This window comes from Schistocerca gregaria, chromosome 3 (assembly GCF_023897955.1).
Source record: "Schistocerca gregaria isolate iqSchGreg1 chromosome 3, iqSchGreg1.2, whole genome shotgun sequence".
Classification (NCBI taxonomy): domain Eukaryota; kingdom Metazoa; phylum Arthropoda; class Insecta; order Orthoptera; family Acrididae; genus Schistocerca; species Schistocerca gregaria.
Genome location: NC_064922.1, coordinates 271,924,519 through 271,950,247, shown reverse-complemented (window position 1 = coordinate 271,950,247; position 25,729 = coordinate 271,924,519). Strand labels below are relative to the sequence as shown.

General features: G+C 39.2%; 1 protein-coding gene across 5 annotated transcripts in view; it reads left to right on the top strand.

Moving 5' to 3' along the window:
- Positions 1-19,816, top strand: part of LOC126354661 (myosin-11-like) — a 273,554-nt gene extending 253,738 nt beyond the window's left edge. For 2 of the 5 annotated variants that reach the window (XM_050004441.1, XM_050004439.1), the window contains exons 13-14: positions 14,035-14,181; positions 19,520-19,814. In XM_050004441.1, the coding sequence (XP_049860398.1) occupies positions 14,035-14,181; positions 19,520-19,660 (288 nt within the window). In that variant the 3' untranslated portion in view covers positions 19,661-19,814. Of the gene's footprint in view, positions 1-14,034; positions 14,182-19,519 lie in introns of all 5 variants that reach the window. The other 3 variants (XM_050004437.1, XM_050004438.1, XM_050004440.1) reach the window with 3 other exon arrangements.
- The last annotated feature ends 5,913 nt before the right edge of the window (positions 19,817-25,729 follow it).

Below are 25,729 nucleotides of genomic sequence, written 5' to 3'. Positions count from 1 at the left end.
TGCACCCTCCCACCACCACCTACTCCAGTCCTGTAACCCGGAAGGTGTACACGATCAAAGGGAGAGCCACATGTGAAAGCACCCACGTGATTTACCAACTGACCTGCCTGCACTGTGACGCTTTCTATGTGGGAATGACCAGCAACAAACTGTCCATTCGCATGAATGGACACAGGCAGACAGTGTTTGTTGGTAATGAGGATCACCCTGTGGCTAAACATGCCTTGATGCACAGCCAGCACATCTTGCCACAATGTTACACCGTCCGAGTTATCTGGATACTTCCCACCAACACCAACCTATCCGAACTCCGGAGATGGGAACTCGCCCTTCAGTATATCCTCTATTCTCGATATCCGCCAGTCCTCAACCTCCGCTAATTTCAAGTTGCCGCCGCTCATACCTCACCTGTCTTTCAACAACTTCTTTGCCTCTGTACTTCCGCCTCGACTGACATCTCTGCCCTTACTCTTTGCCTTTAAATATGTCTGCTTGTGTCTGTGTATGTGCGGATGGATATGTGTGCGTGTGTGTGCGAGTGTACACCTGTCCTTTTTTTCCCCTAAGGGAAGTCTTTCCGCTCCCGGGATTGGAATGACTCCTTACCCTCTCCCTTAAAACCCACATCCTTTCGTCTTTCCCTCTCCTTCCTGAAGAAGCAACCATGGGTTGCGAAAGCTAACAATTCTGTGTGTGTGTTTGTGTGTCTTGTTCATGTGCCTGTCTGCCGGCGGTTTCCCGCTTGGTAAGACTTCGAATCTTTGTTTTTATTATATTTTTCCCATGTGGAAGTTTCTTTCTATTTTTCTTTCTATTTTATCCAAGACTTACCAAGCGGGAAAGCGCCGGCAGACAGGCACATGAACAAAACACACAAACACACACACAGAATTACTAGCTTTCGCAACCGATGGTTGCTTCTTCAGGAAGGTAAGGGAAAGACGAAAGGATGTGGGTTTTAAGGGAGAGGGTAAGGAGTCATTCCAATCCCGGGAGCGGAAAGACTTCCCTTAGGGGGAAAAAAAGGACAGGTGTACACTCGCACACACACACACACACACACACACACACACACACACACACACACACACACACACACATCCATCCGCACATACTCAGACACAAGCAGACATATTTAAAGGCAAAGAGTAAGGGCATAGATGTCAGTCGAGGCGGAAGTACAAAGGCAAAGAAGTTGTTGAAAGACAGGTGAGGTATGAGCGGCGGCAACTTGAAATTAGCGGAGGTTGAGGCCTGGCGGATATCGAGAAGAGAGGATATACTGAAGGGCGAGTTCCCATCTCCGGAGTTCGGATAGGTTGGTGTTGGTGGGAAGTATCCAGATAACTCGGACGGTGTAACACTGTGCCAAGATGTGCTGGCCGTGCATCAAGGCATGTTTAGCCACAGGGTGATCCTCATTACCAACAAACACTGTCTGCCTGTGTCCATTCATGTGAATGGACAGTTTGTTGCTGGTCATTCCCACATAGAAAGCTTCACAGTGTAGGCAGGTCAGTTGGTAAATCATGTGGGTGCTTTCACATGTGGCTCTGCCTTTGATCGTGTACATCTTCCAGGTTACAGGACTGGAGTAGGTGGTGGTGGGAGGGTGCATGGGACAGGTTTTACACTGGGGGCAGTTACAAGGGTAGGGAAGGTGGTTTGGGGATTTCATAGGGATGAACCAAGAGGTTACGAAGGTTAGGTGGACAGCGGAAAGACACTCTTGGTGGAGTGGGGAGGATTTCATGAAGGACTTCCTCAAATCTTGCCCTGAAATGAGATCCAAGAATGAGGGAATAATTATAATAATAATAATATGGTACATTACAATGTGTATCTCTGCCTACATGTCATCATTTGTCTTGTGAACAGCACCAATCATTCCTATCTTGTATTGTAACTGTTGATGAGACATGGTGTCTTCATGCTAACATAAGGGAAATAGAGAAAAGGTTGAGCCCAAACAAAGCATCACCTCTCTTTACAAAGACATGCACATATCCACAAAAGATGATGATGTGCATCTACTGGAATAGTTACGGTATGGTCTGTTGTGAATTGCTTCCCCAAGGTGTGACCATCACTACTGATATTTACTGTAAATAACTGAGATTTTTTGCAGGCACAGTCAAAGAACAACAACCAGGAAGACTGCATGAAGTTATGCTATGCCACGATAACACCCCTCCATGTTCTGCCAGACTAATGAAAAACATTATACAGGAGATGTGATGGGAAGTCATTACACATCCACCTCATTCTCCTGATTATGGATCCGCAGATTTTCACCTTTTCCACTCTCTATTAAAAATCTTTCAAAGAACTTACTTTCTGAATGAAAGTGCACTGTGAATATGACTCAGTGAGCTCTTTGCTTCAAAACCACGTGATTTCTACAGTCACAAAATTGAAAAATTACCCCAGCATTGGCAGACTATTGTAATTAGTTAAGGGGAATATATTATTTATGACTAAAAAAATGGTTCAAATGGCTCTGAGCTCTATGGGACTTAACAGCGGAGGTCATCAGTCCCCTAGAACTCAAAAGTACTATTGACGTTAATGATATGGGCGTATAATTAAGTGGATTACTCCTACTACCTTTCTTGAATATTTGTGTGACCTGTGCAACTTTCCGGTCTTTGGGTATGGATCTTTCGTTTAGCAAACGATTGTATATGATTGTTAAGTATGGAGCTAATGCATCAGCATACTCCAAAAGGAACCTAATTGGTATACAGTCAGGACCAGAAGACTTGCTTTTATTAAGTGATTTAAGTTGTTTCACTACTCTGAGGATATTTACTTCTAAGTTCCACATGTTGGCAGCTGTTCTCGATTCAAATTTTGGAATATTTACTTTGTCTTCTTTTGTGAAGTCATTTCGAAAGGCTGTGTTTAGTAACTCTGCTTTGGCAGCACTATCTTTAATAGTATCTTCATTGCTATTGTACAGAGAAGGCATTGATTGTTTCTTGCCACTAACATACTTCACATTCGACCAGAATCTCTTTGGATTTTGTGCCAGGTTTCGAGACAGGTTTCGTTGTGGAAACTGTTATAAGCATCTTGCATTGAAGTCCACAATAAATTTAGCGCTTCTGTGAAAGATCGCCAATCTTGGGGATTTTGTGTCTGTTTAAATTTGGCATGTTTGTTTCGCTGTTTCTACAACAGTATTCTAACATGTTTTGTGTACCAAGGAGGATCAGTTCCATCGTTTGTTAATTTATTTGGAATAAATCTCTCAGTTGCTGCCGATACTGTTTCTTTGAATTCAAGCCATATCTGGTCTACACTTATTTATTAATTTGGAATGAATGGAGATTGTCTGTCAGGAAAACTCCAAGTGAATTTTTATCTGCTTTTTTGAATAGGTATATTTTTCGTTTATTTTTGGAGGATTTGGGATTACAATATTCAGTCTCCCTATGACACCCCTGTGCTCTCTAATCCCTGTATAGGTTTTGATGCTCGTTATTAACTAAGGATTGTTTGTTGCTAAGAGGTCAAGTGTGTTTTCACAACTATTTAATATTCGCATGGGCTCATGAACTGTTTCAGATTATATTTTATGCGTACCTCCTGAATTAAACATATATTTTCGCCAACATATCAAGGGTAAATAATATTCAGTCTCGCTACGACACCCCTGTGCTCTCTAATCAATGTATAGGTTTTGATGCTCGTTATTAACTCAGGATTGTTTGTTGCTAAGAGGTCAAGTGTGTTTTCACAACTATTTAATATTCGCATGGGCTCATGAACTGTTTCAGATTATATTTTATGTGTACCTCCAGAATTAAACATATATTTTTGCCAACATATCAAGGGTAAATTAAAGTCACCACCAACTATAATCGTATGAGTCAGGTACATGTTTGAAATCAAACTAAAGCTTTCTTTCAACCTTTCAGCAACTCATCTGTATTGGGAGGTCATTGGAGTTGTAGTCCTAAGTTCAAATGGTTCACCCATTAAGATAGATGAACCTTACAAAGCACTTCAGTTGCAACAGTTTCCCCTAGCTGTAATGGTGTCCCTGTAAGTTCAATAACATGGTACGTAAGGCCAGTTTTTGCGTCTAACCCTAGGATCATACAGTAACCTTAACTTACATGAGGCACAGCTACTACACATCGCTTAAAATTGTTTACCTCAACCCGAAAAGCAAAACTAGGACAATGGAATGTAGTCGAATTAAGTCGGGTGATGCTGAGGGAATTAGATTAGGAAATGAGACACTTAAAGTAGTAAAGGAGTTTTGCTATTTGGGGAGCAAAATAACTGATGATGGTCAAAGTAGAGAGGATATAAAAAGTAGACTGGCAATGGCAAGGAAAGTGTTTCTGAAGAAGAAAAATTTGTTAACATTGAGTGTAGATTTAAGTGTCAGAAAGTCTTTTCTGAAAGTATTTGTATGCAATGTAGCCATGTATGGAAGTGAAACACGGACGATAAATAGTTTAGACAAGAAGAGAATAGAAGCTTTCAAAATGTTGTGCTACAGAAGAATGCTGAAGATTCGATGGGTAGACCACATAACTAATGAGGAGGTATTGAATAGAATTGGGGAGAAGAGGAGCTTGTGGCACAACTTGACTAGAAGAAGAGATCGGTTGGTAGGACATGTTCTGAGACATCGAGGGATCACCAATTTAGCATTGGAGGGCAGCGTGGAGTGTAAAAATTGTAGAGGGAGACCAAGAGATGAATACACTAAGCAGATTCAGAAGGATGCAGGCTGCAGTAGGTACTGGGAGATGAAGAAGTTTGCACAGGATAGAGTAGCATCGAGAGCTGCATCAAACCAGTCTCAGGACTGAAGACCACAACAACAACAACACGAAAATTCAATATTGCTGAAACCAAAGATGCCACCATTACTGCCTCAATGCAAATTATCATGCAATGGGTTCATTTGCCTCTAACCTACAAGATCCACACTTGTCAGTGACACATGTGCCCTATGTCCAACATCTCTCAACTCCCAGTATATGACGTTCTACCTCTGCATCTGTACTTGTAGCATCAAAGTTTCCTGAGAACAGTGCTTGACAGATTAGTGGTTTTCTTTCATGTTTAACACTTGTATGTTTCCCCTTGCTTACCAGTACTCTTAGTACTGGTGCTATTGCTATGTCAGTTTGATGAAACTCGTAGCTAACCTGACAGCAGAGTGCAAGTTGTTGAGGTTACCTTAATCCTTCCAGACATATCTGCTGACGGGTCCATCAAAAAAGTTTCTGATGCCTTATATTTGGTTTCCTAAAATACATCTCTATTTGCCTCATCATTCTCCACTATCTTGTATGTTTGCACATTAATATTACATATTCTGTCCCCAAAATTTTACACCGACTCACTATGCTTCTTCATTAAAGTACTCAAATGCTCACGGAAAAATCTCATGCTGTTCTGTGTTTTACATCTCTCCAGGGAGCCTTGTTTCAAACCATTGAACATATGCCCATTTCTTAGTGCCTGTACATACCTGACACAGATTTTTGCTTCACCATCACCCATTACACTGCTGTTTGCAGTAACTGATCCTGTGACTATCCTCCAGTCTTAACTGCTAATTACAGACCATCCAAGAAAGACCTCTACCTACAGGTGAGTCATGCTGATGACTCATGATGAATGACAATGGATTCTTTTTAGTAATGAGTTCTGGTTTTATGTTGTTACTGACAACTAATGTGCCATGTGTGATAGCAACAAGAGAGTGCCAAGACAAACATTTTAATATTGGATGTCATAAGCAAAAGCAAGGAGTGGGGAGAGGAGAGTATTCTGGTGCCATGCCTTGTGTCCAGTTTCACAGGATGCACTTTCACCACAGGCTTTTTTAATCATACTTTTACATCTCACTTTATTAGGTACTGCAAACCAGACCTCTTTCATTTCTGCTCTGCACCAACAGGAAATGCTTACTCACATTGCAGCTACTTCCATATTTTACCTTGCAGTACTAAACAGTGTGCCATACTGTGCCATCATGAGATGCACTCCTGATAAAAACTGTATGGGACATCATTGAGCCTGCTGTTAGTGCCCAACCTACCTGCAAAGCAGAAGTAACTGTGTATAAAAATCTTAGCTGCATCAGATGTATAGCAGAACACCATTTGGAACCTTAGCAATTCCACTCTGTAACTTTTGCCAGTAAACTGTACTTTTAAGTAGCATTTACAGGATGAGGAACAAATTCAGTGTGGAGATGGGAAAGAAAGAAAGAAAGAAATTTTTAATTTTCAGCTCCATCTGTTGGATGTATCTTTGGAAGAAATCATAGCATTTGATGAAAGGGGTACAAAAAGTGTAGCTGTGTAAGTTTTGTATCCAGTAACTGTTTAACTGACTTTCCCGTAGTTCAGTAGAACCAGTATTGCAGCTTTAAAAATTTGGAGGAAATATTGTTTTAATGCTAGAGACTTCAAGCTTTCTTTAAACCAATAAATATTTCCACACTTGTCTCCTCATGAGAGTTGCACTACACATCTGATACATCTTGTGTCTGTAAATATAAAAGTCTAATACTGTATTCAATTATGTTTCTCATTGTCATTGGATTCTACAATATTGCTACACTACTTTCACTAAGTTTAGTTCTCATTTTTCATAGCTAAAGTGAAAATTTTACTAAACCTGTATTTTCCCAGAATAGTGTATCATAATTTCACAGATTATGCTTATTTCATTTTAGTTTCATTTTTAGCTATCCCTAAGAGTTCTTAAAACAAATAATATGCTCACAAATGGCTTTCTGTGGGTCTGGGTGATTTTTGTCTCTCCAGTAATCACCTAATCTCTGTTTCAGCAGTTTTCTATATTTGACCAGTGCTAGTGTGCCCTAATCCTAGCATTAGGAGCCCACATTTTGTTTGTTTAGTTCTAATTTCATCCATAATTAAGTATTCTGAAGCTACTTTTATGATTCTTCATTGACATAGAGACTTCAGTTTTACTGCTTCCTTTAATAAAGAGACAGATATCAACTACAAGCATTAATACCTTTTGTAAACAGATCTGACCTATATGTAAGACCTGTTCTATGCATCCTCCCACCACCTACTCCACTCCAGTCACAAGCCAGCAACTATAGGACGGCCAGGATGATTAGATTTGTGGATCTTAGGAAGAAAATAAAAGGTGGGGGTGCATGATTAGGGTGGGGTGAAAAGTTCTATGGATTGAGGTGTTAGTAGTCCTTGTTAGAGAACTCAGGTTTTAAGGAGGGACTGCAGGTCAGTTTAAATCACAGGGATGGAATCTTAATGGCAGACACTGTATGTAGAAGTGTCAGACAGCGGTTGTACTACTTCATTAACGTACTCCTTTTGGTCAAATGTCACAGTAGTAGATCCTTTGCCTGCTGGGAGGATAATGATGGAGCCATCACCTTTTAGGGAATGTAGAGCCTGGAGTTCTGCAGTCCCATTTATCTATCTTTTATCCATCTCTGCTTATCTTTTTTGCCACTCCTGGGATTTCTAACACTCCAAACCATCCTCTCTTGCCATAATGAACCTCATCACATATTACATCCATTCTTTTTGAAAACATGCTTTTGCACTATCAAAACTAAGGTCCCACATTGTGTTTCTTGAAACCTGCTTGTCTCTTGGAGTTACTCCAAAAGGCCTAACATTGAAAATACCTGTTCCTGGATGTAATCTTTCTCCACACCAAGTTCTTTTTCAGCAATCTCTTGCTCTTACCTGGCCAATCTGTGACCTACATCACTCATCAGCCAATTTCCACTTCACCAGACCTCTCTCCTTCTACAAAATCCTGCAGTTATCTCCACCTCATGTTACCTTCATTGGTATTATATACCAAGCCAACTTCAAACTGCAACAACATGCCAGACTTTACCTCAAAAAGCTATCCCCACCTACTACTAAACTACCTGAACAGTAGTGTTTCCTTTCCTGTCCCTCTGCAGCTACCTAAACACCCACACCATCAAGTACCTCTCCTCGCCTACAAACTGAACTTGGTCAACCTCCTTAACATTCCACAGCCTTTACCACTGCCTTCCAGACCAAGAAACCAAGAATAACTCATAATCACAAGAACCAGTAACAACAGTACAGCATCTTCAGCCTCTCGTCTAAAGTACTCTCACCTCCTGAATTATCTGTATTATCCAAGAGGCTCACTTTCAGACCTAAACCTGCATTTGATCATGCTGCTTGGGTGAGGGACCTACTTTCCTTCACACATAATGGCAACTGGAAATATCACTTTGCAATCCAATCCCAAAACCTTCCAAACGGCAAACCTGACATTGAACCACCCTGCCTTGAACAGTTCTGATCATGATCCCAACTTGATCTACCACCACTACCTCAAAAACATCCCTTATAAGCCTTCCAAGAACTCCTCACAGCCAGCATTGATTCACAACCCTTCGTCAGGTCCCTACAACATGACTCTGGCATATCCCCTTCATAACTCCAGGGTCTATGTTCCCTTATTATTTTAATCTGGCACAGTAAGTTAAGTAACACTTCCAAAAATTTCTTGTATCTTAATCTTTCATAAAATTTATTTTAAAATCTCTACAAACTAACATTAGGTTGCTTTTGTTTGTTAGGTGGCGTAGTATGACCCACAGTTTTCTAACAATATTTGAAAGCATTCCAGTAAGGGTTTATTTATGAACTGCAATAATTATAAATGACTTTTCCTGTAGCAGCAATTCAAAAGCACAGACTTCCGATTGTTGGTCTAAACAGAAAATACTGCTTTCACTTGATTTAAATTTGATTTTAATATTTTCATACATGACAGCTCCTCATTTGTCCATATTTTCTGTACATAAATGGACTGTTAATACATAATCCTTAATGTTTAACATAAGGATCCTTGTATTTATGTGGTTCTCAAACAGACATAATACATCAACTTCCATTTGATATTCTTGATCATGTAAACAGATTAGAATGTCTTTACCTTTGCTTTTTAGTTCTTGAACATTCTGATGCATAATGTTAAGCTCATCTTTTGTGTGCGATGCTTCATTTATGTGGATTTCTTTGAAAGTAGTGTGTCTGAATGAGGTATTTAGCCTAAAAATGGCTTATCTCTCATTCCTGCAATTCTCAGAATTTCTGTTGCAGTGTTCCCTCCCCTTCCTTTACATTTTTAGCTATCAGTTCAACTGATCTATCTTGGCTCTCTTGTTAAGATAGAGACAATGTACTGTGTATCCCCACATCCCAATAACAGCAGCTGGCACAGCACCAACATTAGTACCAGTCAGCGTCAACAGCAACCTAGTTGATTCCTGGTAAGCACATCTCGTGGCTTTACTCATCTAGGGTTGATGTATGGAACCAGAAGCTGTTCCTTGTTCATCTAGCATTCGTGTAATGAACTGAAGGTCGTTCAGAGGAAACTGACAGTAGATAATGGCACAATACTTTAACAAAAAAGTTTTATAGAGGAATGGAAATGGATCTGAGGTTCTAATAAAAAATAAAGTAAATGGAGGAGAAATATGAAACAACAAATTAGAAATAAAATTGAAAGCTGGAAATAAAAGTAAGATTCAAGAATTAATTACGAAGGTGGCAGAGCAGAAGAGGCTCTCAGTATGATGACCAAAGAATATTAGGGAATCGCTGGCCATAATTAAATTAAGGTACCATGTAAAAGTAAGTATGATGACCAAAGAATATTAGGGAATTGCTGGCCATAATTAAATTAAGGTACCATGTAAAAGTATGAAGAGGTGTATTAACAGTAATATTACTGTAATTAATTCTGTGGCCAGATCTCCCTGGTAAAATTAAGGCAGTTTTCAGTGATCCTATTGAACACTGTCAAATGAGATAATACAAACTGAGAAATTGCATTACTGCCATGGTTTTTATCTGGTTGTGCGTTTATTTGTGTACTGTATAATTAGAATGGTGTTTGTGCTTGCTTGGGGTTTAGTATTTTCTTATGCCTGTGTGCATATCTGCATTTGAGATTTCTGCCTGAGTGGGAGTAATAACTGAAATTGCAGTTTCAATAAATAAAAAATGTAATTATTTTTGACAGCCATTAATGGAAATGAGCACATGTAATAACTACACAGACACATACACACACACACACACACACACACACACACACACACACACACACACACATTGCAGGAAGGACAAAGTTTGCAGACAAGTCTCATGGACACACCAGAATGTTTCAAATAGATTATATAATGGTAAGGTGGAGGTTTAGAAACCAGGTTTTGAACTGTTAAACTTTTCCAGGAGTATATGTGCACTCATCTATAATACATTAATTGATACAGCAGAAAAAGCAGCAAGAAGGTGACATTTAAGGAGATTGTACCTGTATAAGTTAAAACAACCAGAGATTGCTGAGAGTTTCGGAGGGGGCATAAAGCCATGACTAACTGAAATAGGCAGTTTTCTCTGTTGTCAGTACAGTCACAAAACGTGTGTGTGTGAAGAATTATTGTTAGTATGCCTCCATGTGAGCTCAAATCTCTGGTCCTACCTTCATGGTCTTTTGTAAGATGGTGCTGGGGGAACCACTATTTTGGCTGACTCTTTGAGGACTGTATGCCATCTCACTTTTAACAGTAAACCACCCCGTGATGCACAGCAGCTTCTTGTGGCCTCTGCTACTGGAGTTGTATGATCATCCCTGTGACTGTTTCATACTCACTAGACAAACCTGTGATAAATGATCTGCTCTTATTTGAATTTTCTCTATCAATCCTATGTGTTTAAAATCCTAGACTGATGAGCAATTCTCAAGTACTGGTGAAATGAGGGTTTTGTGTACTAACTCCTTTGTGGGTGGACTAAACTTTATGAGGATTATATCAGTGAATTGTAGTCTGACACCTTCATTTTCTAAGATTAATTTCATATGTTTATTTCACTTTGAATCACATTGTAGCATATTCCCAGATATTTAGTGTATGTGACTCCTTTCGTTGATTGTTAGGCACTCATGTAACCATACAATAATGAGGACTACCATCTGTTTTTCTGCTCTGTGTTATAATTGTTTATGTTAAAGGCCAGTTGCCAATTTCTGCACTAGGTGCTGAGCCATTGTAGGTCTTCTTGCATCTTGCTACAATTTTCTAGCAATGTGACTTCTCTAAATAAAACAGCATCAAACACAAACAGCCTCATAGAACTTTCAGTATTATCCATTAGGTCGGTCATACATATGTTTTCTGAACAGTAGTAGTCCTATAACTCTCCCTTGCGTACACACAAAATTACTATTACATCTGGAAATTTCTTTTCTCTCTTAAGAATGACATTCTGTGTAGTATTTGCTAGAAATTCTTCTGCCCCATCACAAACCTGGTATGGTATCTTGTATACATATATGTTGTTCAGTAGGCAATGGTGTGGAAGTACATTACACATCCTCCAGAAATCAAGGAACACAGCATCTTTAGTTTCCCATTGGGGTAATGCATAATACAAGAAGAGAAACGTGCCTAGGTAGCAACAAAAAGTAGAACTAAGGGAGTGTATGTTTGCGTGTCTGTGTGGTTGTGTGTATGGATGTGTGTAGCTGTTTTCTGTTACATGTTTCTGTGCTCCATGCATCAATCTGATATACATTAGTGGTTTCCTTTCCCTTATTTTATGTATTGTTCCATCCAGGAATTTCCATTATAGTTTGATGATGTCTAGTTTTGAAATTTATTTGTTAACTAATTTGTAGTTGTACACTCCTGGAAATTGAAATAAGAACACTGTGAATTCATTGTCCCAGGAAGTGAATTCATTGTCCCAGGAAGGGGAAACTTTATTGACACATTCCTGGGGTCAGATACATCACATGATCACACTGACAGAACCACAGGCACATAGACACAGGCAACAGAGCATGCACAATGTCGGCACTGGTACAGTGTATATCCACATTTCGCAGCAATGCAGGCTGCTATTCTCCCATGGAGACGATCGTAGAGATGCTGGATGTAGTCCTGTGGAACGGTTTGCCATGCCATTTCCACCTGGCGCCTCAGTTGGACCAGAGTTCGTGCTGGACGTGCAGACCACGTGAGACAACGATTCATCCAGTCCCATACATGCTCAATGGGGGACAGATCCGGAGATCTTGCTGGCCAGGGTAGTTGACTTACACCTTCTAGAGCACGTTGGGTGGCACGGTATACATGCAGACGTGCATTGTCCTGTTGGAACAGCAAGTTCCCTTGCCGGTCTAGGAATGGTAGAACGATGGGTTCGATGACAGTTTGGATGTACCGTGCACTATTCAGTGTCCCCTCGACGATCACCAGAGGTGTACGGCCAGTGTAGGAGATCGCTCCCCACACCATGATGCCGGGTGTTGGCCCTGTGTGCCTCGGTCGTATGTAGTCCTGATTGTGGCGCTCACCTGCACGGCGCCAAACACGCATACGACCATCATTGGCACCAAGGCAGAAGCGACTCTCATCGCTGAAGACGACACATCTCCATTCGTCCCTCCATTCACGCCTGTCGCGACACCACTGGAGGCGGGCTGCACGATGTTGGGGCATGAGCGGAAGACGGCCTAACGGTGTGCGGGACCGTAGCTGAGCTTCATGGAGACGGTTGCGAATGGTCCTCGCCGATACCCCAGGAGCAACAGTGTCCTTAATTTGCTGGGAAGTGGCGGTGCGGTCCCCTACGGCACTGCGTAGGATCCTACGGTCTTGGCGTGCATCTGTGCGTCGCTGCGGTCCGGTCCCAGGTCGACGGGCACGTGCACCTTCCGCCGACCACTGGCGACAACATCGATGTACTGTGGAGACCTCACGCCCCACGTGTTGAGCAATTCGGCGGTACGTCCACCCGGCCTCCCGCATGCCCACTATACGCCCTCGCTCAAAGTCCGTCAACTGTACATACGGTTCACGTCCACGCTGTCGTAGCATGCTACCAGTGTTGAAGACTGTGATGGAGCTCCGTATGCCACAGAAAACTGGCTGACACTGACGGCGGCGGTGCACAAATGCTGCGCAGCTAGCGCCATTCGACGGCCAACACCGTGGTTCCTGGTGTGTCCGCTGTGCCGTGCGTGTGATCATTGCTTGTACAGCCCTCTCGCAGTGTCCGGAGCAAGTATGGTGGGTCTGACACACCGGTGTCAATGTGTTCTTTTTTCCATTTCCAGGAGTGTATATTACCCTAGCTGGTTGTAGAGTTCTGAGCAATCTTGTGTGTTGCCATTTCTTTAATTTCTTTTTCAATTCAGGTTTAAATAAATAAGTCATGTCTCTTCCTCTATCAGTATGTTTGTTAATAATTCTTCACCGCCCATTTTAAAATGGCACAACAGATTGGAAGTGTTGTTTCCCTTGTTCTTTATTCTAGTTGATCAACATATAGAATATAATGTACAAAAGCTTTTAAGAAATTTTTATCAGTAATTGTAATAACACTGATTTCAGCAATGATAAGATTGTGGTTTATTTTGGCAACTGTTACAGATTAGTACAAATGATGTTATTAATGCACTGGTTGAGTCATAGGCTATGGATTTTGATAACCAATGTTGTCTGGACTTTAGCTCCCACATAGTGGCATGTAAAGCCTCAAAATGAGCTGGCATACACTATGACATCTTCCAAAACGTTCCTTGATCTATTATGAATGAAAATCAGCCGTTAATTTTGAAGATTCAGGAATTACTTAATTGCCAGTTTTCTAATATGCACACTAATGTCAGACTTTTTTAACCTATGTGTTGCCACCTGTTGATGGAACAAGTCTCGAGTAGATGAGGATAATCAAGAATAGCAATATGTGTACACTATGAGTAAAAAATATGATTACAGCAGGAGGCAGGGAGAGAATGCCGGCCTTGGGATACTGCCCCCCCCCCTTTTCTTTGCGGGGGTGGGGGGGGGGGATGTACTTACGGGGAAATGAAGTAAAGTTAAGTATAGGATCAGGAGAGTAGAAAGCAGTCTAGGAGTAGAGTGGAGAACGGGAAGCTGTTTCTACTGAGTGCACTTACTGCATGTAAATTTAATTGCAGGTAGATAACGCAAAAAGGGATGAAAAACTGAAGACTTCAGATATCACAAAAACTGCACGGAGATCTCAGCCAGCATCTAGTAAGAAAACTCCAACATGGGAAAGAACAAAAATATCTGAAAAGTTTGGTGGACCAGATGCAATGGCGGTAAGTTAAATTTTTGAGCTGTAGACATAAAACATAATGAAACAAATTTTTTTTTACTTCTTTATTGCTGCCTCACAGCTCACTTTATGGGCATTATCTATTACATCAGAAAGTACGCACTGCAGTTGAGGTAAGAGAATCCAGAGCCTAAACAGATCAGCAACATAGTTAAGAACCTGTCCTCCAATCGTGATGACTGGGTGTTGTGTGATGTCCTTAGGTTAGTTAGGTTTAAGTACTTTTAAGTTCTAGGGGACTGATGACCATAGAGGTTAACTCCCATAGTGCTCAGAGCCATTTGAATCTGTCCTCCAAAATCCACCCCTTCCTTGTTCCCACTCCTGTTTTACATATGCCTCATATTCCCCCACTTCCCCATGCACCAGTATTGCCCTTTCCCCTTCTCTCCTATTTCGTTTTCCCATCAAGCACATCCTCCTTAGGTTGCACCCAACAGTCCAACATTCAGCCACATCACATCCCTGAAAACTTCCATAAACAACACTACAGCAACTTCCCCCAACCTTATCCTGCTTTCTCTCCCCATCCTCACCCCACACCTCTTCTGTACCTCCATTATCCATCCCAGATGAAATTGCTGCTCACCGTTTTTGGGTCTCAGCACCTCATCAGATGGCTTGGTCTGCTTTTAAACATGCCTGTCCACCGCTGTCTCTATGTGGTGAGTAGCAGTATATCCCAATTCATTCTTCTAATGTTTGCTAAAAGACACTTTGCATTTTTTCCTTAAAAGATTTGACAGGTGCACCTGTGGTGAAATATGAGAATTTTGTATAAACTTTGATTGTTATGTACAAGGCATGTTTTTTCAACAAGTACCATTCTGAAATGAAAGTAAAACGAGTAGACTTTTCGCAGCCTTTTCATTTTTACATGAAAGTCTGTAATTTAGTCTAGTTTTCCACATATTTCCCACCAGTATTAAGGCACATATAGTATCATACAATAAACTTTTGAATACCGTCCTTATAAAAACCTGCTGCCTGATTAGACAACAATTGTAACATGGTCATTTTGACATCTTCATCATTTTTGAAGTGACATCATCATCATTTTTGTAGTTGTGACCACCCAGATGCTTCTTCAAATGTAGCAACATGTGTTAGTCACTAGTTGCTAGATTGGGGTTGTACGGAGGGTGACCACATTATTCCCAGGCAAATTATTTGATCAGCTCTTGAGTTTCATGTGTGGGTGGGCATTGTCATGGAGCAAAATGGTTCCCTTACTCAGCATGCCACACCCTTCATTTTGGATTACACAGCAGAGTTTTTTTAACATCTCACAATAACACGTAGAATTTATAGTGTCACCATGGGATAGGGGCTAGGCATGGAACACCCCTTTGTTGCCCAAAACACAGTGCACATGATTTTCCATGCTGAAATTTTTTGCTTGAACTCCACTCTTATGTTGAATGCCGCCATGCCATGCTTTGGTTCAGGTGTAATGTAAACCAGTCATGTTTTATCACCTGTGACAGTTTGGCTTAAAAACTCATCACCTCCTCTCTATATCAATCTAGGTAAGTCAAAGAACTGGCTAAACATTTGCTTTTGTGCACCTCAGTCAGCATTTTCATTACCCATTGTGAGCATAACATTTGATAATTTAAACATTATGTAACAATTGCATAAAGCACATTTCTTGTCACTGAGAAAACTCATCATAATGGCAAAAGCATAAAGCACCTGTTCCCTCTCGCTTTTTTGTCATCTTTCTGTACCAAATGATGAAGGTTGCCCACTTCATTTCTCATCATGCTCATTCATACTGCCATCTTTAAAAGCTCTCACCCATTTCTGTACCATCCCATCACCCATAATGTTTTCTCCATGTGCTTCACAGGCCAGACAATGAATTTCAGCCTCATACATGCCTTTAACACTAAGGAAACAAATATTGTGTATTTCAAAATCAACAGGATTCTCAGTCGGAGGAGACATTTCAAATACTCACAAACAAATGTAAACATCCCAAATGACTTTGCAATGGCATCTGTGACTTGCTAACAGAGTGCAGTATACATGGCGCATGGTGCTGCACCAACGGAATTTCAAAATAGTACTTACTTTAAAAACATGTCTTGTAAAATGGTAACTATTAGCTCCTGCTAATCTGTTTCATGGTAAGAATACAGATATGTAAGTTCTAGTATTATACTCATGTCATTGATTTCCTACACTTATGTTGAATATTTCATCAAGTACATCATTAACACTGTCAAAATTATATAAATTAATTACCATTAAGATTTTAAACTTAATTAAGAAAGGCTTAAAATATGTTATGTTATATAACCTTGCTATTGGTCGATGAATGGCAATTCAGCAAATGTGTAAGAAATGGTTATATTGTAGAGTCATTGGAGTGCTATGCAGGGAAAAAAAGCATATACCAGAAATGAGTGGTAGAAATGAAATATATCTTCTAACAGTTGTTGCTCATAAACCATCTGTTAGCTCCAGAGAAATTACAGTTGCCTCTGCTCAGGCCATCATTGTTCACATTTTGCACACAAACAACTTGCATCAAAATCACATGACCATCACTTCCTGTTGATCAGGGGAACTGCAGAAGAGGCACAGAATTATGTCATTCAGTTCTGATACAGCATCAGGACAATAGGTTATATCATTGAACAGCTCTCTTTTTCAAAGCAGCAGTGTTTGCATATTACAGAAAGCTGAGACTAGGAAATATGCATTATTGGGCTGGTGTGAATCCTCACTGGTTGTGACAAGTTGATCACCACTACAAATGTGATGGTTTTGTGTGGGATTATTGGAAAGTAAGTAATTAATTTACACTTTATTGAAGATGCCTTAAGGTGAAACAGACATGCTCAATTTCTTATTGTAATACTAGCAGTATGATAGATGTCTCACTCACCACTCACCTAAGGATATCTCCCATCTCTTTCCTGATATCTGAATATGGTGTGAAGATATCGTCAGTTGGCTTGCATATTCACCTGATTTGATGCCTTGTAACTTTAGGTGCCAAAGAGGATATAAAACATCGGCATGTGGCAAATTCTGCAATGCTATTGGGAAAACATCTTCATCCTATCTGAAATACCTGGCATTAGTGACTGTAAATGTGAGTTCTGCAGTTGGTGTGCATTTTGAACACTAATTATGTGTTGAAAGAAGTTGTGGAAGAACAGTAATAAAAGTGCCAACCAAACATTTGGTAAAAATATTAATTATAAGTGCATTGCTGATGATCTTATATTACTGGCAAAAAGTTGTGAGTCAAGCATTCAGTTCTTGAGAAAAGGAGGTTTTAGGAGTCTGATCTATGATCAGTTTCTCTGTTGTGGGATGAATCTTTTTTTCCTTTTTTGTATGTAGGGAAGGGGAGGGGCTGATACTAACATCACTTCCAGACGCTCTTGATATTGCTTAGCATGCCGATTACTTTCATTGCCCAAATATTTGAGAAGTACATATATCATACAACTGGTTTATGAACTATAATAGCTACAAACACTCACAATTTTGAAAACATCATAATTAAACAATATAAAATTGAAGCAGCCTATTGCCATTATCAATACCTCACTTAGCACTGTGATTGTGAACATGTTTGCCAAGTATGGCTGTGCAAGTGTAAATTGAGGAATGATGTTTCTTTCAGTTGTTTCTGTCAACAATAAGTAAAACTTTTACTACTTCCCATGTAAGTTAACCCTCAGGTGAGCAACTGAAGGCATCCTGTATTAAACTTAGGATGTAATTTTCTAGAATTCCTTAAGGTTGTAAATACATTCAAATATATTGTGGAAATAATAACTTGGAATTGAAAAAAGGGATTGTCAACAGAAAACAGAACTGTTAAACTGAAACAAAACAGCATATAATGTGGCCAACATAAAAGAAGAAATCTCTCTTCACTAACACCAAAATCAAATGCTATAGCTCTGTAATTAAACCAGAATCAATTTATGCAAGTGAAACACTTTAATTTATGGACCATGGAGATTGTTAGACCTTAGTTTCTCCTGGTGTATACAATGTTTATATAACCAGCAAGAATGCAACTGAGTAACGTAATCGACAACTGCTGATATTTTAACAAGAGCAGAGCCTACTGTTTTCAAGGCAAAACTGCCTTGAAAGTGACAAGCTGTTTTCCTTTCAAAATATCCCCAGTTGTTGACTGAGTTACCTAGCTGCATTCCTGTAAGTTATTTAAACATGCAGATTATTGCCTAACAAAGGAATCTGTGTGGAAAAGAAGTCAGTAGCAGATATGATTAGAAAATTAAAAACTGCCTTTGTCTAAAACATATCAAGATTATCCAAAACTGTAATGTTCAACAATTTTGGAAAAATAAAAACAATAGCCATTGGTTCAAAGAGGTACAGTGTGATTTAGAAGAGTTAAATATAATAATGCAACAAAGACAGATAAGAGACATAGAATTCTACATCAGTAGTGTATGACATAAGTTGACAATTTTGGTCTGTCGCTGGTGTGCTAGAGTAGTCCCTGGTTGTGGTGACCTGTGCGTATAGATGCAGAGTGGTCAGTACACCTGCCTAGGAAGCAGGAGACTTGGATTAAAATCTTGGTTTGACACAACATTTCATTTGCCCCATTGATATAAATCATTACCCACTGACAGCTAATATGTTTAATTCCTTTATGTCTTGATTCATAGTGGCTGCAGGACCAAAATGGTGTCTGTTATTTCAGGCATGTCCAAAAGAAGAGACACCACATATATAAATTAATGCAATGACAGCCAATGATCCCTTCACTGCAGCTGCATACAAAGCTCAAACCTTACAGGAATCAGCAAGATTCTGCAAGTAATGAGGCTAATGAGCAGGGTCACTATGTCAGAAGTGTGTGGCATAAGCTGAGAATTTGAGTCAGACAGGAGGCCTCCTGAAGTAGTCCGTGTGGTTGTGGTGACCATTGTGTCTGAATGGTGTTGCTCAGTGCATCTGCCTGGTAAGCAGGAGACACGGATTTGAATCCTGGTTCAACACGAATTTTCAGCTTGCCCCATTGATATAAATCAATGCTAACTGGCAGCTAAGGTCTTTAATTTTTTGTGTTTTTATTTTTATTTTTATTTTGTAAAAGCCTAGAACTTTTGTTTACAGAAAAGATACATCCACAAGAGAGAAATTTCGTCCATTGTGTAGTGTAATGATATGATTCTTTGTGCCAGGATGCAGGTAATTATTGAAATAACATCTCTAAAAAGGCCCTGTTTGAATTCTAAAACTTGTCTGAGTTCATTGTTAATCCAAATGAATAAAATTTCTAATCATTGACTGTATGTTATATCATTTTTCAGAGCCTTACGACTTCGTACACAGCCTTTAGTCAACCACTCCAAAGTGCTGGTACCAAGTTCTTCAGGCGAGGTCAAAGAACTGGAACAAAATTTTATGAAACCAATAAGCAGGATGTGTTCACAGCTTTGCAGGATGATTGATTTTGTATGTTCGTAGATTCAATCTAAGTTTTTAATAAGAGTTAAAGTGGATATTCAGCTCAGTATTATTGTACTTATGTTATAACATTATTAAGTTAGTAACAAATTACTTAGATGTGTTTCTTGTATTAAAAATACTAGTCTCTGTTATTATTATTGCTGTTTTTTTGTTGATCTGATAACTTCATAATGCATATTGTGGTGGTCAGTTTACAATTTTCTACAGCACTGTCCCTCCATACTGTTTTCATGACACTGGGTCTATGTAATACATACATTTAAAGTGGGTCCCTCAAATTGGTTGCACCTGAACATGCATGAATAATATTATTGATGCTCTTTATTAATGGATGGCTAACTCTCTCTCTCTCTCTCTCTCTCTCTCTCTCTCTCTCTCTCTCTCTCTCTCTCTCTCTCTCTCTTCTCATATTACAGATTACACAAAAGATTGGGAAAAAACTGAGAATCTCTTAGAGAGTAACCAATTTGGCTTTAGAGTTTTAGGAATGGTAAAGACAGCAAAGACATGATTTTGACTGTATACTTGGCAATGACAGCAAGGCATGATAAAAATCAAAAGCCTTTCATAACACTAGTCAACTTTTTGATAGTTTAAAAGTTGTTTGAGTTGGCTGATTTATAGAAAGAGAGAGAGAGAGGAGATAAGATTTACTTATATTATTGCTATCCTTTATGATAGTGAAGTCAATGGTGAACTTGATTATGTAGTAAACAAAATGAGTGAATTTTGCTACCTCATAAACAACAACAACTGAGGAATGATGTTTCTTTCAGTTGTTTCTGTCAACATTAAGTAAAACTTTTACTACCTCCCATGTAAGTTAACCCTCAGGTGAGCAACTGAAAGCATCCTGTATTAAACATATGATGTAATTTTCTAGAAGTCCTTAAGGTTGTAAATACACATGGAGGACATAATAACCTACTAGTACAGGCAGAGAGAACATTCCTTACTAGAAGAAGTCTGTTAGAAGAAACGTTGAGTCATCAGCAGGCACACAAATAAGAATGGAAACTTCAGTATCTTTCAGCAGATGAATCTTTCAATGAACTGTAATACACACACACACACACACACACACACCTCTGTACATCTACATACTGCTGGGACTGCAATTTGGCAGGTAGACTGGAGCGAGGGTTCAGGTCAGGTGGGGTGGGTGGAGGGAGAAAGGAGGTGGGTAGTGGGGGTAAGGGGTTAAGGAAGAGTGGCTCATGATTTGAAGGGAGGCAGCAGGTGTATATGTGATAGGAATGCAGGATAAAGAGGCAGAAAGTGTACAGGGTAGAAATCTGACACACAAGCACTAGAGCCGATAAGTTTGTGTAGTGCCCAATGACTGGATACAGAAAGGGGAGATTGTTGGGTAGAGGATGCAGTGAGTTTGTGCCAGGAGAATTCAACAGCTTTTCTGAATTATGTAGGTGGAAAATACACACAAACACATCTTTCATTTATTAATCCTCCATAAACCCATCTACGTACACCCTCTAGCCATCAATCTCCCATTTGTCTCTTGTTACCCCTTCCTCAATCCACTCTTTCACATCATCATCATAGCATCCAGCACAAACACTGCAATATCTTCTTCAGAGCTCCCTTTTTTATACTCAAGAATTGTTGGGAAATGAATAAATTCATGCCTTGCAATATCTTTTTCAAAAATATCCAGCTTATGGCAAAAAGCAGACACGCTTTGTATCAGATCACATATTAATTTCCCATTGTCTTGTAACTCTATGTTCAGCACATTTAAATATTTCAGAATATCCTTCAGAAAAGCCACAGCTAGCATATTGTGAATTCTTGAACTCTTAAGTGCTTCTTTGCTCCCTGTATATCCAAGATTTGCAAGAAGGAGGTTACTTCTTCCTTTATAAGCCAGAAACGTTCAACAACTTGACCTTTACTTAACCAACAAATGTTGTTGTATTGCAATAAGTCAGAATATGCTGCATCACATTCTGAAAGGAACTTAATCTTTCAGTGTTGAAGAGAAGAATGAGATATCATAAAATTAATCAACTGCACCAAGCTGTCCATTACTTCTTTCAGTGTAGCACTGAGTTTTCCACAAAGGGCAGTCTGATGAATTATACACTGATACGATATTAGACCTGGATTCTGATCCCTGATTTTCTTTACTACACCTTTTTCTTTACCAATCATTGCCATCAGTTGAAAGCAACACTATTTTATCATAACGAATGTTGGAATTATTAATAAATTTGTCAATAGCTTTGAATAAATCTTCTACTCGAGTGTTACCTTTCAAAGGCAATATTACGAGCAATTCTCCCCTGAATATCTTATTTTCAATGTCAAAAAATCTCACGAAAATAGAAAAATAGATATTTGTTTGTCATCAACAATGTCACATGACTCGTCAAGTGCAATGGCGTAGCATGGTGCCTTTTCCAAAAGTTCAGGCAGAGTGCTTTTAATATCAGTAGCTAAAAGTTCTGTTCTTTTTGTATTACTTCTTGCCGACATTGGAAAACTTTGAATTGCAGCGATAACATTCTTTTTTTCTTCAAAAAGTGCTGAGGCTACTTCCAACATACATTCTTTGATTATTTCAGAATCTGAAAATGGTTTTTGGCATTTACGAAGAGTCCAGCACACACATAACGTTGCTTCTGCCGATTTTTTGCTAATTCATTCAGTGAACCAGCAATTTCTTGCTTTTTTTCCTGTAATTTAAATTTAAATTTTATCGTGATAAGTTTACAAAGCAGTTACACATATCACATTTATACATTATCTAATAGAATTATATTACCTGTAGTTTTTCTTTACAAGCCCCACTGCTAGGAGGAAAGTTTTTGTGGAATTGCTGATGAGTTGTTTCATAGTGTCACTTTAAATTGCCACTTTTAATAACAGTGACAGTTTTATTACATATTAAGCAAACTGGAACCGACTGAGGCCTGTCAGGCAGCGTAAAACAATATTGTTCAGTCCATTCACTCAAAAATCTCCTATTTTCAGTGTCCACTTTTCGTTTTTTAGGACCCATTATTAATGTAGGTATGTATGTACGAAAAGGTTTTCCTCACGACAAATTGTAAAACAAATGAATAATTGCTCTGCGGCCTGCTTGCAATTGATGAAATGAAGTAAAGACTGACTGCCCACTGTGCTCTCTTTGACTAAAATGACAGGTTCGGACTTGTTTAACAAATGAACGAGTGAGCAGTGACGTGTGGTAGGAGGCACTACTCCCTGAGAAAAATAGAATTAAATGGATTGACTCGACTAAATGATTTGCTAATCTGCTTGACTAAATTTTTGTTTTTCAGTCACATTTAGTTACTAAATTACTCAGTACTTGACTAAATTACTAGCCTAGTGCAAACGAGGTGCCGGGATACTTAGTTGGACATCGGACTGTATTTAAGAATATTTGGTGGTCCGAGGTTTGACCTTCCACGGTCCATATGCGGATGGCGGTCTGCCTGCTGCCGATCTCTGGTCTAGCCCCTGCATGCCCCACCAGACAGCACTGTTCTCTCCTGCCACATGCACATTACATTTTTAATATCAGAGTTAGCTATTTTCTCTTTGAAATTTCTTTCTACATTATCTACCCTTGTATTGAAAACTGTAATTTGCGATTGAATGACTGGCATTAATTCATTCTGATTTCAAAGTATTCAACCCCTGCCTTACATCATTATACGTAATATTGTACATATTTTCAAAAGATCCTAACTTTTCAATAAGTTTATATTCTACATTATTACATTCGTTCTCAATGTTAAGTTCTAACCTTTTTGACAAATCTTGAAAAGTGTCATTCTGTTTCTGACTAAGATCACTAAACATATGATTTATATGAGTGATCAAAGACTTTGTCAACTCATTCTTTGAATCTTCTTTTAAATTCTCTACTTTATTACTTATAGCATCGAACTCAGTCTTCAAAGCACCCATGCCTTCGCATAGATTACTAAATTCTTTGCTTTGAGAGATGACTTTGGCATTTAACAAACCTAAATTTGTCGTTTGAATATTTAGAGTTTCACTCTGAGCATTTAATTGAGAACTTAATGAGTTTAACTTAAGACTCATAGCTTTGATTAAATTTATCAACTCATCCCATTCAGGCATTTCTTTGCTAATTTTCATGGCCATAGCTGGGTCTTGAGTTCCCCCAACCTGTTGTATGTTTTCCATACTTTTATATGCCTTAGCTCTGGTAAGCATTTAAAACTAACTTTAGATATGATAATTACACAATAAAAGTTCATGCAACAGTATCTTGTACCACTTCATACTAAAGAAATCAAGTTTTGTTTCATGCTCACCCGGCACTGAATTCGCGTTGCGTAGGTGAGCGGATGTGGAGGCAGGTCTGTACCCGTGAACAGCAGCTGGTGTCAGCAGTGTCAGATGTAAGTTGGTTTCCGCGTCTGTGTCCCTGTGATGTGTGTGAGAGCTGTATATTTGCCACACTGTATCTTCTTGGTTGAAGCGTTCTATGCGTATTTCATCTCCGACAAATACATCAAAATCTTCTTTGCTGTTTTATCATTGCGAATGTTTCATTTATTCGCCGTTTTTCCATTTAAATTTGGCTCCATTGGATACTTGAACATATTTCAATTTCTCAGAGTAATTCCCGTGTCTTAGTATGTTTGGTTGCTATGGCAACACATAACAGCTATTTCCCTCACTTCTTACCTAAAATTCCTGTTTTCTCGGTCCTTTCACACAGGTCGCCATATCCTAATGACTTAAAGTGTGAGTATGAATCTGCGTTATATCGGTTTATTCTCCAAAACCACCTTCCACTTCTTTATGAGGTGATTTGCTTGGAACTTACAGCCACTCTTCTTTATTGGCTAGCTGGCTGCTGGAAACCCTATTGACTTCTTCTCCATCAAATAATGCTAGGTACAGGGATTTTTGGTGGTGTAATGGTTAGCATTTCTGCCTAGTAATCAAGAAGACCCGGGTTCGAGTCCCATCTGTAACACATATTGTAATTCATTTTGTCTCCTTTGATCATTATCGTAGACATAAAAACATTACTTTTCATCAATTAATGATGTATTTGACCTCCATACACAGTAAAAGTCTCACTTTCCACATAAAAAAAACTTCCTGTAAGTCTCTCGTACAGCCAAACATCAGAAACAATTTGTGTTACAGTTAAAAGAAAGTTGGCTTAGATGCCATAACTTTTCTTAACATGATGCAGAAAGAAGTCTTGCCTATAGCAAGCTTACGTCAACAGTTTTCAAGAGTTCTTTTTCAACTGTCTTTGTTTTAATAACAATAGTCAATGACACAATAAGGGTGTATACGACCTGGGACAACCGGGAGATTGGGGAAATACCCGGGAATTTTTTCATCCGAGAGAAAACTGGGAAAAACTGTGGAATGTTTTAGAATTCCGAGAATTTTTCATTGTTTTAGTTTTCAGTTAGTTTTTTTGTAATTATGACTGGTAAGAACCGATACTCTAACAAAGGATATTACCGTATACTGCAGCTACAAAATATGAATGAGAGAATAGAACTTAAACTGCAAAGGAAATGCACCATATAAAAAAAAAACCACACACACACACACACACACACACACACACACACACACACACAGTGCTCATACAAGCGTTTGCCAACAGCAAAATTTGTCAAAGGATTTGGGAAGACTATGCAATGCTTCGTGACAACAAGTTACCTCCGATGAGCATGACATCACAATTGTTTACATTAGATCCATGTAAGCAGTTATGAGAAGGGTGATGTGCATGCACAGTTGAGTTGCATATGAGTAGTACCTCCTCCCGCTTCCGGATACAGAAATTTTGTTGGTTGTGTATGGAGCAAACCAGGGTATCTGAATCGGGCAGTAATTTTGCGGCGAGGGGGGCAAATTCGTATTTTTGAGGGGGGGGGGACCTTGTTTCACAAAGCGTCTAGCATCTAGCACTCGTTAGTTTATCGATTATTCAAATGATTTTGAAATGCATCCCTGTTGCTTTTTGAACATATTCTAAGTTGATTTCTGAATCAATCATAAGTTGGTTTTTTGAA